A 21,038-nucleotide genomic window follows, 5' to 3' on the forward strand; every position below is an offset into this window, starting at 1 on the left:
TGAGCAATAAAATGTAGGCCCTTAAAACTGGAGTATCACATGAAAGGCCTATAGGGTGTAAAAGGCCCCGCCAGCGGCACCTTTGATGATAAAAGAAATCACAAAACCGATTATCGTTGACGTCAAATATACTATTCGCTTAAACGTCAACCGGTTAAATTTTTATTGGTACAATAGACAATTTTATGGTGCTTACTTTTGCGAGTTTATTGTTTAAATTATTTTGGAGCAATTTCGTAGCTAAGAGTTCGTAATTAAGAATCACATAGCTTGTAGCTTTGGAAAATTTAAAAACGAAGGCATTTTTAGGAGTTTCTGAGGATACATTTTGTAGATTCTGGTTTGAGTATTTACATAGTACATAGATTTTATTTGGAAATTATTTTGCTGTTTTTTTTATCAAATTTTTACTATTCTTGAGAATATTCTTATTTAATTTTAAAGAGTTTTAGAAAAAAAAAGATAAATTTTTAATTTCTGGGAGTACTTCAAAAGCTGGTACGTGTACTTCAAACACTTTTGAGTAAAACGAGAAAGAGATAGTTTTGTTATTTTTTCTGATAAAGGTATAGAACAGATAAATAATATGTATCATAACAGTTTAAGTTCACCAGATGACATATAGCAAAATGAAAACAAAAGATCTTTCCAAAAATTGTTAATTACTGTTAACATTTAAAGTTTAAAGTGTAAACTTAAAATTTTTTAAGTTTACATTTCCCTATATAGAACAAGCAACAGAGATACAATATATCACAATTCATATTCAGTGAATGTTTCAGGAATATTAACAGATGCTTTAGAATACTTAAACAAAGTTAGGCTTTAAAAATGTTATATTGCTATTCCATAACTCTATAACAGGTAAATAAAACTACAAATATTTACAGCTTTTCCGTTAAATATTTTCTTCCAAAGTTAACCTTAAGGTAGAACCACATTATCCAAAAATTAAATTTTCTTATATATTTCTTGACAGCTGTCAATTTTCTTTAACAGATTAGTTTTGAACTGAACCCATATACGTCCAACTCTATTCAAAATTTATTTATTAAATTTACTACTTATTTGACATTTTCTTCCAAAATTACGCTGTAAAGAAGCCTTTGCCAGTAAAAAAATTTAAAAAAATTAAAAGACAGCTAATCTCTTTATATACATTAGTATTTTATTTTTATAGATAGTAACGTTTTTAGTTAACAAAACTGAATTTCTTTACTGATTTACCGTTTTTTCTATATCATCTGTAGGTTTTATAAAATGAAAAGATTTAGTCAGCTTGATGCAGTTTTTCTTAAAATTTTGTAGTTCAGTTTTGTCTGCCGTTAGGTATCGTGTATTAAAAAAATTCTGATCAGACGTACAAATTACTTATAATGATAATTTTTATCAAATATTTTTAATAAGATGGCGGCTCTTCTCATTTTAGAGTTCAAAATTAAATCTTTAAATTGGCAGATGAGGTGAAATTAAATGGCCAGTAAGAAGCCCTGATCTTACACCTCTAGGTAAAAAAGAATTATTATAAGACAGAATTAGAGCAGAATGTGGATTGATAACTCCCGATATATTATAAAACGTAGCAAATGCTTTTTACTACAATTTGGTACATTATCAAACCGTTCGAGGGGGTTATTTTCAACGTTATAACTAAATAGGTTTATTTTTTAAATACCTCCTTTGTTATAGTGTCTTTTATATGAGTTGTGTATTTGCATGTTTAATTTAAATAAATGTTACGTAATGATTTTTTAAACTATTGTTTTTTTTTAATCTGTTGAAGTTTAGCTATAGCATATGTTAGATGAAGTTGTATTAAAATTTTGCGTAGAATCAGAAAATGCATTAAAAAATACCATTTTATTAACAAAAAAAGTTATTTAGGTCTTTACTACTGTTGTGATACCTCCTAGATATCCAAAGTTATCTTCTTAATGTAAACATTAAAAAAAGATCTATAATTTTTATTTGGGACACTCTTTGATAAAAGACGTGTTCTTAAGAAGGTTTTTTTAACACACGGCATAGGTAGTATAACTTATTTTTAATGGATGTAATTTAACTTAACACTTACACAATTTTTATCGACATATTTCATTCACTGTGTATATTTTTTTCCTAACTATTTCCTCTATAAACAAAGTGATGTAATCCGTAATGTTTACGAACAAATTCGCAAGAAAATAAATACTGGAAATCACCGGACTACTTAATCCTTGACTAAATCTTTAGGCATCAATCAACTCAAGAAAAAAATTTTTTTTTTTCAAATACACAGTTTAATACGTATTTATAAATTCTTAAAAGTCACGTGTGCGTTATATAATGTGTTAAACAAAATCGAAACTCTTCTCGGAACCGTACGTCCCGATTAAAGATTAAATCGTAATTAGCATGATTATTTGATATATTCAAATAGTTTTTTTTTGGGGACTCCCCGGAGGATTAGATTAATTTATTTTATAGCAAATTACATGTAGGTTCTAGGAGAATATTTAATGGAAATCGTGATAAAGCTATAAAACTATAATTGTTTTTAGGCGTAAATAAACTGCTTATTATAGATAGCTAATCTTGTTTTCTTACTAATTTTTTAGGGAATTTATTTATTTGCTAAATATTAATGTTTTTAACAAATAATTAAAATAAGTGGCAAAATAAGTAAGCTATTTACTATAAGTCTTTAAATTTAGAAACTGATCGGATGTACCATCCTCATTCATCAATGTTAGAGAGAACATAAAATAAAAATAAATATTTATTAGTTTAACATAATATAATTGATTGCTTTCTAGAATATATTTTACCCTTTAACTGTATTTCTAGGTATTTATTGAAAATAAGAATTTATATAAAATAACTGATTATTTTCGTTTTTAATTTATTTCTGTTTATATCCTGATACTATAAATCATTCAGGGAATATCTCACCAATGTTTGTATATTCCAAGCCTTTAAAGGAATAATTCTATAGAAATAGAATATTTGGTATTCCTGATCTATTCCTAATTTAGGTATTTGATGCCTGATGATATCCTAATTCTAGACCACATATGATGTAAAACAAGAGTTTTAAAACATGTAATAATTATTCACTTACAGCAAATGCTTTAATAGTGTTTTGACTTTTCGTACGAACCTTCAAAATAACCTTAAAAATAGATTGAAATGTTAGATGAAAATATTGATTTCTAATTTAACTTTACGCACCCTCGCCAAATCGTCAGGAGTCTTTTATTACTTTAGAAATCACACTTTCACCGTTGTTCGAATATTTGGGTAAAAAATTATAATATTTAGTCCACGCTTTCACTCTAAAGTTTTTATTTTTCTTTACTAGCTCTAACGGACCTCCACCAACTTGTCAAGAAACAGATCTTCTCGTGAGAAAAAGTGCAGAATTACCACCCTGTATCATACCAACTGTGTTACTGTGTTACAAGCTAGTAACTGTGTTACACGCACAATTTAAACAAATTCTCCCTGTACTGGTGGCAAACATTGAAAATGTTTACAGAATACTTACATTTTTCAGTTTTCTGAATATGTGCTGAAGCATTTAAACTTATTATTTAATGTCAACAGGAATAAGTTACTATAATTTATTATAATTTAACTTTTAATAATTTTTAAATAAATAACGATTTTATCCAAACAACATTATTACCGCTATTATCTGTAATAAATATTATTCTATGCTAAAAAAACACAATTCATCCACGCTCTTTCGATTTATTAAGCTGAAAAAAAACCTGTTTGAGATGGGATAGGTTAAATCACCAATGAAGGTTGGCTTGATACTTTAACCGCGTGTACAGAATGTAAATTAATACATATATTTTTAAAATTTTACATTAGTGCCAAGTGTAGTGGTTAGTTTTAACTACTGCTCCTTAAATCATTTTAAAAATGCATATTTTTCTGATAAAACTGATGATAACATTTTGAAAATGTGTATTTTAATTATGAAAATTGCAAAGTTTTGTCATTTGTATTTCTGTTTTTATATAGTATTTCTCCTGGAATATTCAAATGGCTTATTATTTTATGCTTTATGGATATACGTGTACCGGGTGTCCAAATAAGAAAGGACGCCGGCTGTATCTCGGAAACTATTCATCGCACAGCGCTGAAAAAAAAAATTTCTTGTAAATATTTTCCAGCCATTTTTTTTTTGACCACTTTTCTTATGAATTTTTTTTTCAACGCTGTGCGATGAATAGTTTCCGAGATACAGCCGGCGTCCTTTCTTATTTGGACACCCAGTACATTATATAAATTGTGTCTAAAAATTGTAAAATTAATGATTTTTTATTTTTCTTTCTACCATATTTTGTTCCTTCCGTACGATCTTGTTTATATTGAAATTGAAATTTAATTTTTTGCGCATAATACGACTTGCTACATTCGAGAAGCACTAGAGATGGATATTCATGTTTATAAATTGAAAAATTCCAATAGCCTAAATTTAAATAGCTTTAATTAAAAAAACATTGTTGCTTATTTTCTTATACGACTTGAATTTCTTTGTTGCTTTCTAAAGACTTTTTTTAAATCTCTGTACTTTTTTCGGCATTTTATTTTATATAGGTAAAAATCATATAAAATAATAATTTTTGAAAGTAGTATAAAATATTTTATTATTTAAGCCTAATAAATTTGTTTTTATTAACTAAGAGAAACTGATATAATCATTAATCAAACTACAAGATATTCCTATAAGGAAATTTCCAAGGAGTCAGAAATTAGTTTTAAAAAATCGACATCCGATACTTCACCTATACAGGATTTTTGCTAATCAATGGTACATGGAAAATCATGATCGTCGATTGTAGATAGTATTTAAGATACAGGGTCGTAGGTGGTAAATTTATTGTTTTTTCTGATAACGAAAAAATCAAAAAATGTTTCTGTTAGGCTTTTATATAAAAATTGCACCATTTTGTGGCATTTTTTCGTGATATATTAAGTCACCACTGTTTTGAACCGCGGTATTTTCAGGTTATAAGTGAATTAAAAAAATTGTATATGGAAAAGGTCAAATTTTGCTTAACAAATATACAACCATAGTAATAAGGAATTTGAATGCTACTATCAAAAAATAACAAATTAACAAAAAAACATTTAATAAAGGCATAGAGGAAATTAGAAATTCAATAATGGACATTTCTCATCAGCTAAAATCCTACTCATTTCAAATTACAATTTTAAACTTTTGTGTATCAATAATGAGAGCTATTAATTCATTGAAATCTATCGTACTGATGTCATAAATCCAATCGCTTTTGCAAGATTAAAATTACTACATAGCTCAATCATCATACTGCAGGACTTTATTGAGTCCTCAAAGCACGTATTACAATCGTTACAAAGAATCAACCTTCGATTACCAATTCATACTTCTAAAGTGACTTAATATCTGAATATAATCAAATTATAAGCACAACAACTAGGTTCTACAATTTTTGTTCTTAACATGTAAGTCCCAAAAATTATGGGTTGTTTATTATGTATTCAATTTTAATATTAAATAGTCGCGAATATACTTTGAACATACTTGGATAGTCAGGAAAGCGAACCTTAAAATCAAGGTACAAATAAAATTGCACTGAACAAAATAGCAAAAATATTCTTTCCTTTCGGTATTATTCGCTTTTAAAGTTATTGGTAAACCAAATAAATTTATGTGTGAAACAGTAACTTTTATGATGATAATGTAACAAACTTTACAAACAACAACACACTTACAAACTAATTACACCTAAACTGATGTAATAAATAAAATAAAATTAAATGAAAATGGAAAAATAAGATTTTAAATTGATCCTCCGTTCAATTTAATTTTATTTTTTTAAATGGCGTCTCGCCACTATTTTGAAGTTTTAGAAAATAAGAAATGAAAAAAGTAGTAATTGTGCCAAATTTTCAAATGTTAATGAAATGTCAAATCAAATGTTATATGAACTCATTCAAAAGATAAGAGGGGCGGGGGAAATTAAGAGCCGCACTGTATATTATTGTTTAGATGGTATATAATTAAATACACATTAGCTACTTAAAATAAGGAAAAAAATACGAATATTAACGTTACCAGTAATCAATTTATTTTTAAATAAAAAATAATTTTCAAGAAGTAAGTATACAATGTTTAGGAATTTACGCTTTGCAAGCACACCTCTTTCCACCGCTAAGTGGTTTCTCAAAAAGGTATTTTACATTACTCGGTTTCATTAATTACATTTACTAAAGTCATCAAAATACCAGTAGATCTTTGTTTTTTAAGCGAATCAGTATAAAAACAGCGAACAGAATAATAAAGTTAGTAGTGTTCTCAAAATGCTTCTTAGGTTTGGAGGTGTTCTGGCTTTTGCTATTGTGGTGTGCTTGACGATTGTTTTTGCAGCACCCTCTAGCAGTAGTCACGAAAGTAAATTGACTAACGGGAATGAGGTAAAGAACTTAATGATTCTAAATATTATGTAGTTTAATTTTTTTCCCTTAAAAAGTATGTGAAAATATTACAATCAATTTTGTATCATGTTAGATGTTGATTAAGACTTCAAAAAATGCATCTAAAAAATATTTTAAAGGCTCTTTAGGTAGACATTTTGTTATTAATTTAGAATGTCAATTTTAATAATTTTTTTTTTAAATCTAGGATCATGATAGTCTTAAGCCGCAACTAATTCTGGCTCTAAGGACTAAACGCTCTCCAGCTCCAGTTGCCTTTGGAGGAAAAGGAGGTGGTGGAGGTTTTGGAGGAGGCGGTGGATTTGGTGGTGGAGGTGGCGGAGGATTTGGAGGTGGCGGAGGATTTGGGGGTGGTGGAGGTTTCGGAAAAGGCGGTGGATTTGGAGGTGGCTTTGGCGGTAAGTTTTTAGTAATGTGTATTTAACTCTGTATATAACTTAGCAACTAAGTCAAGATAAAAAAAAAAGAAAATAAGTATCATATTTACCCTCAGTGTTATTAAAAATAACAGAAATTTAAGCCTTTATTAAATTTATCTTAATTTTGTCGGAGAATTTTACAGCATTTTATAAAAACTGCATGTAAACAAATTTTTAACAAATATGTTTCCAATAATTCGTTCTTTTTAGGTGGAGGCGGAAAAGGTGGTAAAGGTCACGGTGGATGCGGTTACTGTGGCAAAAAATAACGTGCTATGAATTTATCTTTAATTTAATCGATTACAAATTTTTCTTATTGGATTTTGAAAAAAAATACTAATAAAATTTTATATTTGTAAACTTGGCGTCTACTTTTTTCTTACCTAAGTTGCCTTTTTAAATGCGTACTATTATCTACCTGCTTTAATACAATTAACTTTTAATATTCATGTTTTATAAAAATAATAATTTGTTCCTATGTATTAATAAATTATTACTGGTAAGATTTAGTATAAATTAAAATAAATGTGAAGAAAATATTAAATTTTTACAAACAGTAACTTGATATTAATTTCAGATAGCCAAATTAAGTGGTAACTATTAAAAGTTTCAATAAGCAGCATCAGCTTTTTTATATATATCTAAAAAATCATGGAAAAATCCAACTTCTTCTTTTTAAACCTCTATTCGCTACATAGCTTCTCAATCTAAAATACGGCTAAGAGCTTTACTTAAATTATTATTCTTATACCTAAGTGGATAAACAAAAAATAAAAAGAACAGAATTTAAAATATAATTTTCAAAAGATTCTAGAAGTACTAGAGCTTTATGATAAAGATATGCCTCAACCTTCTAACTCTACCGATAACCTTCACAGGGTAATTCTCAAACAAAAAATAAGATTTTTTTTTTAGGAGTGTATGTCGTAAAAGTCTTAGCTTTGTCGACAGGGTGTTAAAAGTTAAAAAAAAGTTATTTTTTTAAATAAATAGCTAATGTAGATATATATTTTTTTAAAAATTTACAGATGTGCTTTATGCATCAGCGGCCATTTTTTGACATATAAAAAAAGAATTAATTTGCACCGGTGGAGTCCATAAGAGGATTCTCGTAAATATTTTTTTAATAAAAAAACCGTACGCCACTGTATTTTTCTGAAAAAAATTTAATTTTTTTTATATTTCTGTTTAGTTTTAAGCATATTTGTATTCTTGAGTTTTTTTATTTGATGCACTGTTTTTGCCTTAATAAATAAAAACTGTTTTTTGGGAATGGACAATTTCATTAAATAAGCATATATGAACCTATTGCACTATTATTAACAAATTTTTAAATTAGTTGTTAGGCTTAACATACAATGAGATAAACAAAAAAAAGTTTGATGCGTTTGTTTTAGTAACTTTTGACTTTATAAAAAAATTATAAAAATTTAATTTTAATAATGGTTTATGTCAATAACGAAGACTCTGCTGATATAAATTTAGTTTTTGGCAAATCGTAGTGTAGTGCTAGACTAGCTCAACGCTGAAAAATTTCCTAACAGAAGACATCCATTGCACTCTACGTTTACTGAACTTGATCAGCGACTGAGAGAGACAGGATCAGTCATTCCGAAGAAACATGAGACAGGAACCCCATTATTCACGTTTGATGATAAGAAAATTATTTTAGCGACTATTGAAGAAAATCCTGAAATTAGTGTAAGAAGCCTTACTGCGGTTAATCATTTGTCAAAATCATTTGTGTGAAATATTTTACATAAAGAAAACCTCTATCAATTTTGTTTTCAAAATGTTTAGGCCCTTTTGGAATAAGCTTATATTTGTCTTGTTTAGAATTTTCCCACTGGATGCAAAATAACAAAAAAACCACGATCATCACTTTTTTTTCTAATATTTTGAATAGTGATGAATCCCTTTTTAATAAAAATTGAATTTTTAATTTTCATAACACCCATTAGTATTCAAATGTTGAGAAAATTCAATTTTTGAAGAAACCCATCATCAATGTATTAATAATTATTACTAGTAAGATTTAGTATAAATTAAGATAAATGTGAATGAAAGATTAAATGGCTACAAACAGTAACTTGAAATTAATTTCAGATAGCCAAATTATGTGGCAACTATTAAAGGTTTCAATGAGCATCATCAGTCCTTATTTTTTTTTATCGGTAATAAAATTATGTTGTATCATGAAAAAATCCAAATTCTTCTTTTCAAAGCCCATCATCGACACAGATTTAAAATTAATGTTAGGATAGGAGTAATTGGTAATATTTTATTAGAGCCCGTCAAACTGCCTGATCGCTTAAACGCTAATAAATACTTAAATTTTTTACAAATCATATCACCACAACTGCTGGATGAAGTGCCTTTAAGGCCGCTTTCAGATGAATCGGTATGGCAGCGGTACAACAGCCGTGCGGTAGATATTCGATATGCAGAGCAAATGTTGCTTCTATATAACCAAATGTTTGACTTCACACGAGTCGATGATTTCGGCACGACATGCTTTCTACATGCTGCTTATCTGCAAGTTTTTAGGCGGTAAATGGTTTATACCGCATCTATGTTTGATTATTTACGTTTCTGTTTGGAAGTTGAAAATGTCGAGCAAGATAAATTTAGTACAAGAAATAGAAACATATGAGTGTCTCTATAACTACAAAATCGCAGAATATTCGTGGAAAGATATTACGGATAAAGCATGGGAAAGAGTGGCAAAAAAAACAAACCTCTCAGGTAATAAACCTTTTCTATATTAGTCTTATAAACAATAGTTATACTGCCATGGGATGCTAACATTTGGCTTGTTAAAATAATTTGCTAAATAATTACGAACAGTAGCTCCAGAAGATGCAGGGTTTATGCGAATAATCTCTTCTAGTAAATTATAGTTTTGAACTGCGATATTCAGTCGATGTTCGGATGTTGGTGTCGAATACCACGTCCCGTCTTTAATTCGTATAAAATTATGTAAAACACAAACACATTTTATTATATTTATAATATTAGAGATTTTTGTACACCTTATGGGGGTTAGCAACACTTGAAATTTTTGAGTTACCATGCCAAAACTACGTTCTATGGTTTTTCGTCCCCTGCTCAACCTATAGTTAAATATACGTTTCTTATTATCCAGTGTTTGTATAGGGAATGGTCTCATTAAATATCGTTTTAAGGGAAACGCGTTCTCTCGTACGAAGAAATATGGTACTTTTTCCTGGCTCTCATCATGTGGCAAACAAGCACTAGCGGGTAGATTTAGACCATTTCTTTCCAACCACTGACCTAAATTTGATGCACGAAAAATTCCTTCATCATTATTTCTGCCTGCATAGCCGGTTTCTATCATCGTGAATAAGCCATCTGCATCACAAACCGCAAGTAAAACAATTGAATGGTAGTGTTTGTAGTTGATCCAGAGTTGGGAATTTTTTGTATTCTAACGTGCTTGCCATCAATTGCTCCTAAGCAGTTAGGTAAGCTCCATAATTCGTAAAAGCGAATTGCTATTTCCTTCTAATTTTCGTTAGAGAAAATGTTCATATAAACATTGTGAAGAGTGTTCCAAATAGCTAATGTTGTTTCATTTACTATATACGATACGTATGTCGTACAAACAAATGTCGTAACTCCTCTTGCAAAATATAAGGCCAGAGCAGAATAAGTGCATCCCGTGGCAAGAATTAATAAGAAATAATCAAACATGTAACTTTTGTATTTCTACTAATTGATTTGTTTTTATTTTATTTCAGTTCAAGAGTGTAAGGAAAAATGGCGCAACATCAAATCTTCATTTCTTCGAAGTATGAAGACCCGTCCAAGTGGTTCTAAACCAAAAAAACCTTAAGGATTAGCTTAAGGTTTTTTTTTTGGTTATTACCTTAAGGATTATTTGCAATTTATACTGCCTTATCTAAAAGCAGTAAATACTTAATGAATAATGGCAATGTCGCAGAACCTATTCCTGATGAAGACCGTAGTTGTGAAAATCTAGCAACAGAAGACTCACCTTCAAATGAAAATTTTAATGAAAATTCTCGGAATGACGACTTTAATTTAACAGAAGAAACAAATCGACCTGCATCATTAGCAAAACAGAAAACAATACAACATTTATCAGCGACGCCAGCATCTACCTCAATGAGTACCGTTCGATGTCGTAAACGTTACAATACAGAAGGTGAGCAAACATTTGTCAACTACTTAAAAGCAAAAACAAGAAAGGTTCAAGATGTGGAGAACTCTGAAAATAAAGAAAAAATCAGCCACATGCATCACTTTTTACTAAGCATACTACCTGACCTGGAAAGTATGACAGAAGAACAACAAAGGAAATTTAAAATCAAACTGATGATCCTTGTTGATGAAATAAAATCGCATAATGTTCAACCTACATTCAATCCATCCTCCTCATCTTCATTCGAAAGACCATCTATCAGCCACTCTGTACTAACACCTTTAGTGTCTCCTGATCGACCGATTCACTCTCCAGAAGAAACTTATTACAATGAAATTCCGACAGCGCAATCAGGGACAGCCGTAGCACCAAATGTTTACTCTTTTTTCTCGAATTTTAATACATATAATGTAGAGTAGTGTGTTTTGTTTTATTCATAGTACTTACCGCAAAGTTATTAAAATCCATTCTCCAGCACTTACACATTCTCTCATGTTCGTATTTTGTCTACGAATAATTGGACTAATTAGTTGTTTAAGTTCTTGGAATGAAGCTTTTCTCATTCTGTACATTGACTGAAATTTTCCATCATTTAAGTTAATTCTTGAGCGGCAACAAATAACCTACAGTTAATGTTTCTTTCAATGTATGGATGCACCTAATATTTTCTCTTTTTTTCTCTGTTGTAATCTCTTAAAATACATATATAACACAATGTCCTCTTCATCACTAGACGACGACATATTTACTACACTGCTGTGGAATATGTTGCCTCATGTAAATAGATAATGCGACAGAGCATCGTTACGGTAATTGCTGCGCCGCTACCAGACCGCTTCTACACCGACCCGTGTGAAAGCGGCCTAAATGTCCGTCTAAATTATTGGTTCATGCATGATGTCTGACACTTTTTGCGTAAACATTCAGCAGTATTTAAATCAGATGTACCAAAATACATGGCTAGGAAGGGGTGGTCTGATTGCTGGACCTCTTAGATCCCCCGATTTAAATCCTAGTAATCCATCATTAATAATTTTATAATGAGATCATGATTGTTTTTGAAAAATTAAGGGTCATTTCCGAATTAATTTTTCATAATAAAATCTGAATCCAGGATCCAAATTTATTCATCACGTCAGGATGTTTGAGATTATGTAATTAAAGAATTTCGTTTTTAACGAACCTAATTTTGGTATTGTTTATTGAGAGTATTATATTTCCTTTCTATGTGCTCATGATGCTCATTCATTAAGAAAAAAACAAGAGTAAGTTGAATAATTTGTGAACGTCAATTTTTTTTAGGTTTGTAGTAAGTCCTTTACTTAAAATAAAGACGTGATGTGTAAATTTGGACCGTGGATCCTAGGCAAAAAATTTCTTTCGACATCGTTCCTAGATTTTCTACAATAAATCCTTATTGACCTGTATAAATAAAATCACATACAGCTATTAACAACATGAGTATGAGAAATCAACAAATTATATACGCAAAGAATTACAAAGGTGTAGATTATTAAAATTAAAGAAAATACTTCCTTTAAATAAAAAACTATTATTTCTATTTTAGGACTAAGGTTAAGCGGTGCTCAAGTGTCAATTTTCTATATGTGCAAACAGTGCGTTCAAACTAAACACTGATGTCATTAATTAGTGAATTGTAGATATACATATGATTTTAAAAGCTCATCAATTTACATATAAATAATAGTTAATATTAGAGTATATTATTGCTACTTAATGATAGTGATTGTTATTGTTGGAAATTCAATTAAATGACGGGCGCAATTTATGCTTAAGTTTAGAAAATAATTATATACGTAGATTATTAGTATTCGTAATAACATTTTCTTATTTTTATGGTTGGTAGAATAATTTTTGCATAATCCTAGAACATGTAGTGGCTATTTTTTTAATTCAATTTAATGCTTTGCACCTATACAAACATCAACCTATAAATCCTGATATAATATATCCACTGATATTTAATTTATAATCCTTTTTTAACAAACATAACGTAACAAAGTACTAAAAAAATCACTTCAGTACGGCTGGGTAATTATTATTAATCATAAACCGAAATAAATGACCAAACCTAGTTCCTAATTGGTTAAAATTTTTTTGCAAGTGTGATGTCTTGACCTTGGTTTTGGTCTGCATGAATCTCTTATATAATAAACATAAACTCATGTAATCTAACGTATTTATTAGTAAGTAGCTTAGTAAATATTAGTACAAGCTCATAGGAAAAAGGAATTATTTTTTGGATTTAGTGCTTAATTTTTGAAATCTTTTAAAACATAAATTATTAACTAGATTACCAGAATTATAATTGATAACAACAAATTCAACGTCTCTTAAACAGCAAAAATAAAAATTTAATTTTTGTCGCCCAAGAGCGCTGAGAACTAGCCATCAGGGAATTCCTTTATATATTTTTTTTTTAATTATTACATTTATCTTTACCTATCGAAATTTTTTAATTAAAAGCGCAATGAAAGGCTGGATTTTCCTAAAAAATAAAGTTATAATCTTTATATTTTTTTCAAGTTTATTTCTTCAATTTTTGTACCTAATTATTAAACTTGAACTGAAATTAATTTAATTTATGAATAATGGTAGAACTATTTGTTCTTAAACTATTTGTTGTTAAACTGACTTGAACTAATTTTTGTAAATGTAAAAAATCTCTTAATCCAAAGACTTTAAGAAATAGGCGATAGAGTTCCAAACAACTCAATAAATCATTCTCCATTAAGGATTTGTTTATATTGGTCGTCTAAGAATCATCAAGAATTTCTTGAAGATTGAGTATTTCAATTAATCAATTGTTTCTTCGAGGAATTTAAAGTATTTTATTGATTTTTCCAGGCAGTTGGCGAGGCAAAAATGGCTAGAAGAATTAAAATATGTATAAAAGACCAAAAATTCCCGAGAAAATTTTAAAAATACAAAAATAACAAGATATTCTTATTAACATCTTAATAATTAATCAATTTTTCTTGATGCAATTTTACGTAAGTTATTCCAGGCAAATGCTTGAAGAATCATCTAAAGAATAAATTAAATCAATGAATCAATTTTTTGTTCAAAACATTTCAAGTAACTTACTGATTTTTCGCCATTAATTAAAATTGACTTGAGTGCATTAAAACTGAATGAATTGTTTTAAGATGCCTGAAGAATTCTAAAAATTCTAAATTGGTTGTCCAAGAACAATTAAGGAGTTACAAGTATTTTGAATAATCAATTATTTCTTCAAAACATTTTAAGTAATTTATTGATTTGTCCGAGTAGTTAACAAAAATAAGTTGAAAAATAAAATGAAGATCTAAAATTTCTGGAAGAACTACAAAAATACAAAAAAAAAATCAAGAAGTTGTTTCAGCCGCTTTATTATTTATTCAATTTTATTGCTTCCTCTAGGTATATGAAGTAATTTATTGATTCTTATTTTAATACCCAAATGTTAAATTTTTATTTGAAGAATAATAGTAAAACTGTTTATTTAATAGTATTTTTATAAATGCAAAAAATGATTTTAATTCAAAGACTTCAAGAGTTGCAAGCAGAGTTTTCTAAGCGATTCAATAATTAATGCTTCATTATTGATTTGTTTCTAAGTAAAATTTTTGTTTGAGAGAATTTAAAAAAAAACACAGTAGTAGTCCAACAATCATCAAAAATGTTTCCTGAGTATTTCAATTAATTGTTATTAGATTTTTCAGGTGGCAAAAATGACAAGAAAATTTAAAAATGCCTAAAAAGATTTAAAATGTCTAGAAGAATTGAAAGAATACACAAATATTAATAAATTCTTCTGGGCATCTTAATAATTAATTATTTGCTTCTTGTCGGCATTTCAAGTTTTTAAAATTTTTCAAATGATTGATTCTTCCAAATTCCGGGAAGAATTACTAAATTACGTTTATTGCCTATAAAAACCATCATCAAGTTTTTTCAGATAAATGCCTAAAGAGTCAATTGAATAATAAATTGAAATCGATTACTCAATTGTTTCTTCGAGGCATTTCAAGTAATTTATTGATTCTTACGGACTAATTGAAATTGAAAACTGACTTAAGTGCATTAAAATTAAATACACACAAGGGTCAATATTTAAAACCAAACAAAAGTAGTCTACAGTAAGGAGGGAGCATATAGTGAAGAAAGCATTTAGTATAATAAATTAAATAGCATTCTTTTGGAGACTACACATTTTTATAGCCGTACTAGAACGGTCCGGTATAAAAAAATCATAACAGGAACAGAGTTGAACAAGTAACTAAAAAAAACAAAAGACTAATATCTATCTAATCCTTGTCGTGATTTACGCTGAAAAGATTGAACTCCATTTACGACCTAGCTTTGGATCAACAGGATCTGTTCAATGTCCAGCTTATTTGCATTTCAAATACCAGAAATGGAAGATTATGTTATCAGTTTTGTAATATGGTCAAAAAGTGCTTCGAGGCTTATCAAGACAAGGAAGTTGGAAAAACGATTTAAATTGCATAAAAGGATTTAAAAAAATACATTAGTAGCTAAGAAATAATTAAGAATTTCTTCTTTCAAGTTTTAGGTAATTTATTGATTCTTCAATCAGAAGAATTTAAATAATGCAAAAAATATTAAGAAATTCTTACGCGTATTTTATTATTTTTTCAATTGCTTCTTGTTGGCATTCCGAAAAATTTTAAAAAGATGATCAATTTTTTAATGAAAAACTTAACGAAAAAACGGATATTCCTAAAAAAACTTCTATAAGTCAAAATTTCTTTCACATTTATTCCTTTAATCTTTATGCCTAATTGTTGAACTTTTATCTAAATTGATTTTAATCTATCAATAATGGTAGAACTATTTGTTTAAAATAATTTTTGTGCATGCAGAAAACGCTCTTGATTTGAAGACTTCAGACAATAAGCAACAGAGTTTTCTAAGCAATCCCATCCAGATTTGTTTATAATTAAAGTTTTGTCTTGGATCGTAAATTAAACTGTGACAAAACAAAAAGATGTATAGTTTCTTAGCATGTATTAGTATAATTTCTGTTATATTTATTTATCATTTATTCTGAATGGGATCTGAGTTTAGAATTTTATCTTTTGAACTATTTTTTTTTCCATTTTTATTTTAAATAAACTGTATAAAGAGATCTTATGATGACAAGGTATTCTTAAAAAATTACCAAATCTAGTAAAAATGAATCTCCATTTTAAATGTAAAAATATAAGAAATTTAAACAAATCTAAAACTGCTTAACATTTATATCCAAAATAATTCTAGTGTATAGTTTCTATAATAAAGAAATGGGCAAAGGAATCTTATAAGAAAAGTATAACATTAGTAGTGGCAAAAAAAATCTCAAATTTCATATTTTGTTTCAGCACTAATTTTTTCTCCTGTCATGTTATATAAGCTATAATTAAAATATAATATTTTAATGACAATTAAAAAACAATTTTTAACTAAATTAAACTAAAATTTCATTAAATCAAAACGGATATTTAGAACAAGAATAACTTATGAAGGTAAATTGCAATTCAAATTCATATGCACTAATTTTTCTGGTTCAGTTTGTTTCATGGTACAGTTAGAATTCGAAAATAATTGTTTTGTTCATAATTTTATATTTCATTTTTAAAATGCGGTATAAGAATCTGTGCATTTATAACAACGCAACGTTTTTGGTACATAAGCACGTCGACTAAAATTCACCGAACTACTCGAACAATAGAAAAAATACTGTATCCAGATATAGACCCGACTATAAAATGAAGAGCTTGTTAGAAGATATTAACAAAGCCAATAAACATGGCTTACTTGAAGGTACTGTTTATGGTGTGTTTGGCATCCTATGCCATAGATGCGGCCCCGAATGTATTAAAAGAAGAAGAATCTAGTAAACAAGTAGAGGTAATATAATTCTTTAAATTTCTGTATTAAATTTTTATTATTTTAATCGCTCCTAAAAATATAAGAAGACTTAATTTAAAAACATATAAGTATATAAATTTACTTTGCTACCTAAACAATTTTTAACAGAGAAATCTCAAGTTTAGATCTGTTTTTGTATGTTAATATATTTCATATTTCATAAATGAATTTTAAAAATTCAATAAAGTTAACCAGTCTTCTAATTTTTTCTCAGGTCTTGATTGTAGAACCCGTAGAGGTCGTTGACTCCTTAAGAGAAAAGAGATCACCTGGTAGTTATGGAGGATATGGAGGTAAAGGAGGCGGCGGTGGTGCCGGAGGAGGTTTTGGAGGTGGCGGTGGATTTGGAGGCGGTGGCGGAGGAGGAGGCGGTTTTGGAGGTGGGGGTAAGACTAGCTAAGAATAAATATCAGTACAAAAAAATATGTTTCTGAAAAAATGCGGCTAAATTACCCTTTTTATTTTTTGATCTCAATATGCAATCTAAAAGTTTGATTTAAATTCTTTACAACTTTTTTCATGATTTTTAATTTAAATTAAAAAAATATTGGATCTATAAATATAAATGTTTTCCATGTAAGACAACATGAGAATATCATGCTCGTATAGAATATTATAGATGGCCTTAAGTAGAGTAATTTAATTATACAATTTAAATGGTTTTAAACTTTCAGGTGGTTTTGGCGGTGGTCTAGGAGGAGGCGGCGGTCTCGGTGGTGGCGGCGGTAAAGGAGGAGGACTTGGAGGTGGTGGTGGTGGCCATCAAGGCGGAGGAGGAGGATTTGGAGGTGGTGGTAACCAAGGAGGCGGAGGAGGATTTGGAGGTGGCGGTCACCAAGGTGGCGGAGGAGGATTTGGAGGTGGTGGTCAACAAGGTGGAGGAGGAGGATTTGGAGGTGGTGGACACCAAGGAGGTGGTAGTGGTGGCTTCGGCGGTGGCGGTAACGGTGGCGGATTTGGCGGAGGTGGTGGTAACGGTGGCGGATTCGGAGGCGGTGGCGGTGGACACCAAGGAGGTGGAGGTGGATATTCCGGCGGTGGACACAATGGCGGAGGTTTTGGCGGTAATTCCGGTGGGGGATGCAGTACCTGTGGAGGAGGAAGTGGAGGCGGGTTTGCTTCTGCATCGGCGCAATCCAGTGCATCGGCCAAAGCTGGAGGATAGTAAGTATTAATTCGGAAATTGCTTTTCAATAAAAGTAAAAATTATAATGTAAAAATATTTCCGTCAAGAAAGACAATAAAACCAAGGACAATAAACATTTTCTTTTTGTTATAAAATTTATTAAAAGTTTTTTTATTATCTTTCCTATATTGCATTGGAATAAACTATTGAATTTTTGGCCTATTATATGTTTTCAAAATTTGAAAACTCAAACACCGTTAATTTCTCAAAAATTAATTATTAAAAACAAATTATAACAAATTTTTGGTGCTTTTAAACTCCTTTTAAATTTACCTAATTTATTGCTTAGACATTTATAAAAAATTAAAACTGCTAAATATATTTTTTTATTGTTTGGTTAATCCTAATATAAACAGAAATATTTTTATAATATCTGCATATATTAATATTTTGTCAAAAAATACTAACTAAGATTTTTCTTTTTTTTCAGCGGAAAATAGGCCCTATGAAAAGAAAAGCGCATAATACACTTAAGCCCATAAGTATTTTTTATTTCTTTTTTGTCAAAAAGTAACGTGATCTGTAAGTAACTAAATTGTAATTTTAAGTTGTGCAATAAAATGTTTATATTTGTACTATATAACGCAGTTTTTTTTAATTAAAATTAATCTTTTTTATTTTTAGTATCTTGATAATTATAATATAAATTAACATACTAAAATAGATATAATTTGTTTAATATACAATAGTAAGTCGAAAGAAATCAAAACAAAAAGATCACTGCAAGGAATCTCTCTTAGAACAAGCCTAGATTCTCCAGTTAATGATTAAGCGAATAAAATAAACAATTAATAAATATAATGCATTTACTAAGTTTAAAGAACTAAAATAATCATTTAGCAGATTCTGTCAATAAATCTAAAGACAGTCAGCAACAAAACGACTTAATTTGCAGATTGAGATACATACATTTCTTATGGAAAACAGTTACTATTTCACTCAGATTTTAATTTTGATTAATTTTATATCGACTAAATATATTAATCGCCAGGTCGCTTTTATAAACAATTTTGTCGAAAAAATTTTTAATATGCTAAACTTACAGGTTTAATTTTATCTCAAAAATAATTAATCAAGAATAAATTTAAATAAATTATCGTATTTTACAATTTTACTGGTGTTATCATTAAGTTGACCAATCTAGTTTTTTACAAGCTTGCAAAGGAAAAAGAAGAATCAAAAGAAAGAGACAGAATTAGTATAGCCCTATAGGCGAAAGGAGATTTACGCTAAACTGTATGAGAATTCACCTAAATGCTCAGTTAATTAAAACCAATGTTTAGACGCATTTACTTTGAAAGTAACCTATAAAAGCAACTAAAAAATGCATATTTATATTATTTGTTTAACCAATTTAGTAGATTTTGACTTAGTAGTATTAAAAGTTGTAGTTAGTTGATTTAAAGTTGCTTAAACTACGATTCTCAAAATCTTGACAATTTTTTTGTTCGCCATAATATGCGGAATACTACATACCAGTCAATACACTGCTTTTTTGCTGGATTAAATAAATCACAACTAGATGTCAGTGTAATAAACAATTTATAGCAAATAAAATATTTAAAATACATAGCTGAAGATTCTTATTTTAAAATTTTTAAAGCTATTAAAACAAGATGAATCAGTCATTCTTTTTGTGGCCAACTAGCTCGCATATACTTTTCTCCAAGCTACCAACAAGAGTTAACATACCGGAGCAATCTTTCTGGAAATCAATTAGGCGCTTATAACTAATAATTTGTTCAGAATTATTGCCGATGGTTTTCCTCTCATTAAACCTAATATGCCCAATTGTGATAACACCTTTTCGAGTGTGCTGATGACATTATTTTTATATCCACCATAAAATAAGAAGAAGATCACCTTCATGCAACCCCAGGCAATCACAGAATTACGTCAAAATATAGTTATTTAATGACAATAATGTTTCTAGAATTTTGATCTTGACGTATAAAATATACTAATTTGTACCTAATTAAAGTCTATAAGTAATAAAGGTTAGGAGTTGATTAGGTAGTACCATCTTCCCAAGAAAAACAGTTGTTCACTTCCACAAAGTTAGTTCCAAAACCTTAACTGACCAGAATTAGAAAACTATGGTAAGTAAAAAACGTGAACATACATTCTATATGTTTTTAGAATAGTTCTCTTTATTGAGCTTAATTATTCTGTATCCACGTCTATCCATTTGATGAATAGGTTAAAAGAGTTACTGCATATGTATTAATATCTTTTACGATATTCTTATTACTTGTTCAGTTTCGTCTTTAGAATGGTTTTTGGTCGGGTTTTGTGCTATTTGTGCTTTTATTTTTTTACGGTCTGACCTTGTACTTTGTAGTTCTTATCCTAAGTATTTGTATGTATGGTGCTCTTGCATTATTTCCGTAAAATCATTATGTATTGCCTTTATGTTTTTGTTTTGTGACCATTTGTCCTTCTCCACTTTTTCTCTTCCGAATTCCAATTTTATGCTACAACTGAAGACTTTTGTAGCTTTAATTTAATAGGTATTTCATCAGTGTCAGGTTTATAGAAGATAGCTTATTGTGTGTAATGTTTTAGTTCTCATCTTAGTGTTAAAGCAATATTTTGTGTGGTTTATAGATTTTGACGAAACTTTAGTCTCCCTCTGAAAGATCTCTCCTTTTGTTTCATCTGTTGGAAATGTTTAGTTTAATGCTTCTGAAATAGATATTGATTCTCCAACTTTATTCATGAAAAAAAATTCAATTTTAATCATTATTATATTAATGTAAGAAATAGCGTCCTTGATAAAATGAAGGAAGCTGGAACTGTGGTAAAACCGTCGTTGTATTAAAGAGATAATGTCTCCAGC

The 21,038-nt window shown here is 29.1% G+C and overlaps 3 protein-coding genes across 4 annotated transcripts; 2 read left to right on the forward strand and 1 right to left on the reverse strand.

Annotated features, from left to right (window-relative positions):
- Nucleotides 1–6,168: 6,168 nt before the first annotated feature.
- LOC126739336 (uncharacterized) lies at nucleotides 6,169–7,250 on the forward strand. Its single transcript, XM_050444976.1, has 3 exons — nucleotides 6,169–6,450; nucleotides 6,659–6,869; nucleotides 7,101–7,250. The coding sequence occupies exons 1-3, from the start codon at nucleotides 6,337–6,339 to the stop codon at nucleotides 7,157–7,159; spliced, it is 384 nt and encodes a 127-aa protein (XP_050300933.1). The 5' UTR covers nucleotides 6,169–6,336; the 3' UTR covers nucleotides 7,160–7,250.
- Nucleotides 7,251–9,806: 2,556 nt separating this feature from the next.
- LOC126739797 (uncharacterized) lies at nucleotides 9,807–10,248 on the reverse strand. Its single transcript, XM_050445613.1, has 2 exons — nucleotides 9,961–10,248; nucleotides 9,807–9,848 (listed from the first exon to the last, which is right to left on the reverse strand). The coding sequence occupies exons 1-2, from the start codon at nucleotides 10,246–10,248 to the stop codon at nucleotides 9,807–9,809; spliced, it is 330 nt and encodes a 109-aa protein (XP_050301570.1).
- Nucleotides 10,249–16,840: 6,592 nt separating this feature from the next.
- LOC126739785 (uncharacterized) lies at nucleotides 16,841–18,782 on the forward strand. 2 transcript variants are annotated; one of them, XM_050445598.1, is made up of 4 exons: nucleotides 16,841–16,992; nucleotides 17,228–17,399; nucleotides 17,688–18,177; nucleotides 18,630–18,782. In XM_050445598.1, exons 1-4 carry the CDS (start codon nucleotides 16,891–16,893, stop codon nucleotides 18,637–18,639), a joined length of 774 nt encoding a protein of 257 aa, XP_050301555.1. In that variant the 5' UTR covers nucleotides 16,841–16,890; the 3' UTR covers nucleotides 18,640–18,782. The 2 variants fall into 2 exon arrangements, with proteins under 2 accessions (XP_050301555.1, XP_050301556.1); XM_050445599.1 differs by having other exon boundaries at nucleotides 17,228–17,393.
- The last annotated feature ends 2,256 nt before the right edge of the window (nucleotides 18,783–21,038 follow it).

This window comes from Anthonomus grandis, chromosome 8 (genome assembly GCF_022605725.1).
Source record: "Anthonomus grandis grandis chromosome 8, icAntGran1.3, whole genome shotgun sequence".
NCBI lineage: Eukaryota > Metazoa > Arthropoda > Insecta > Coleoptera > Curculionidae > Anthonomus > Anthonomus grandis.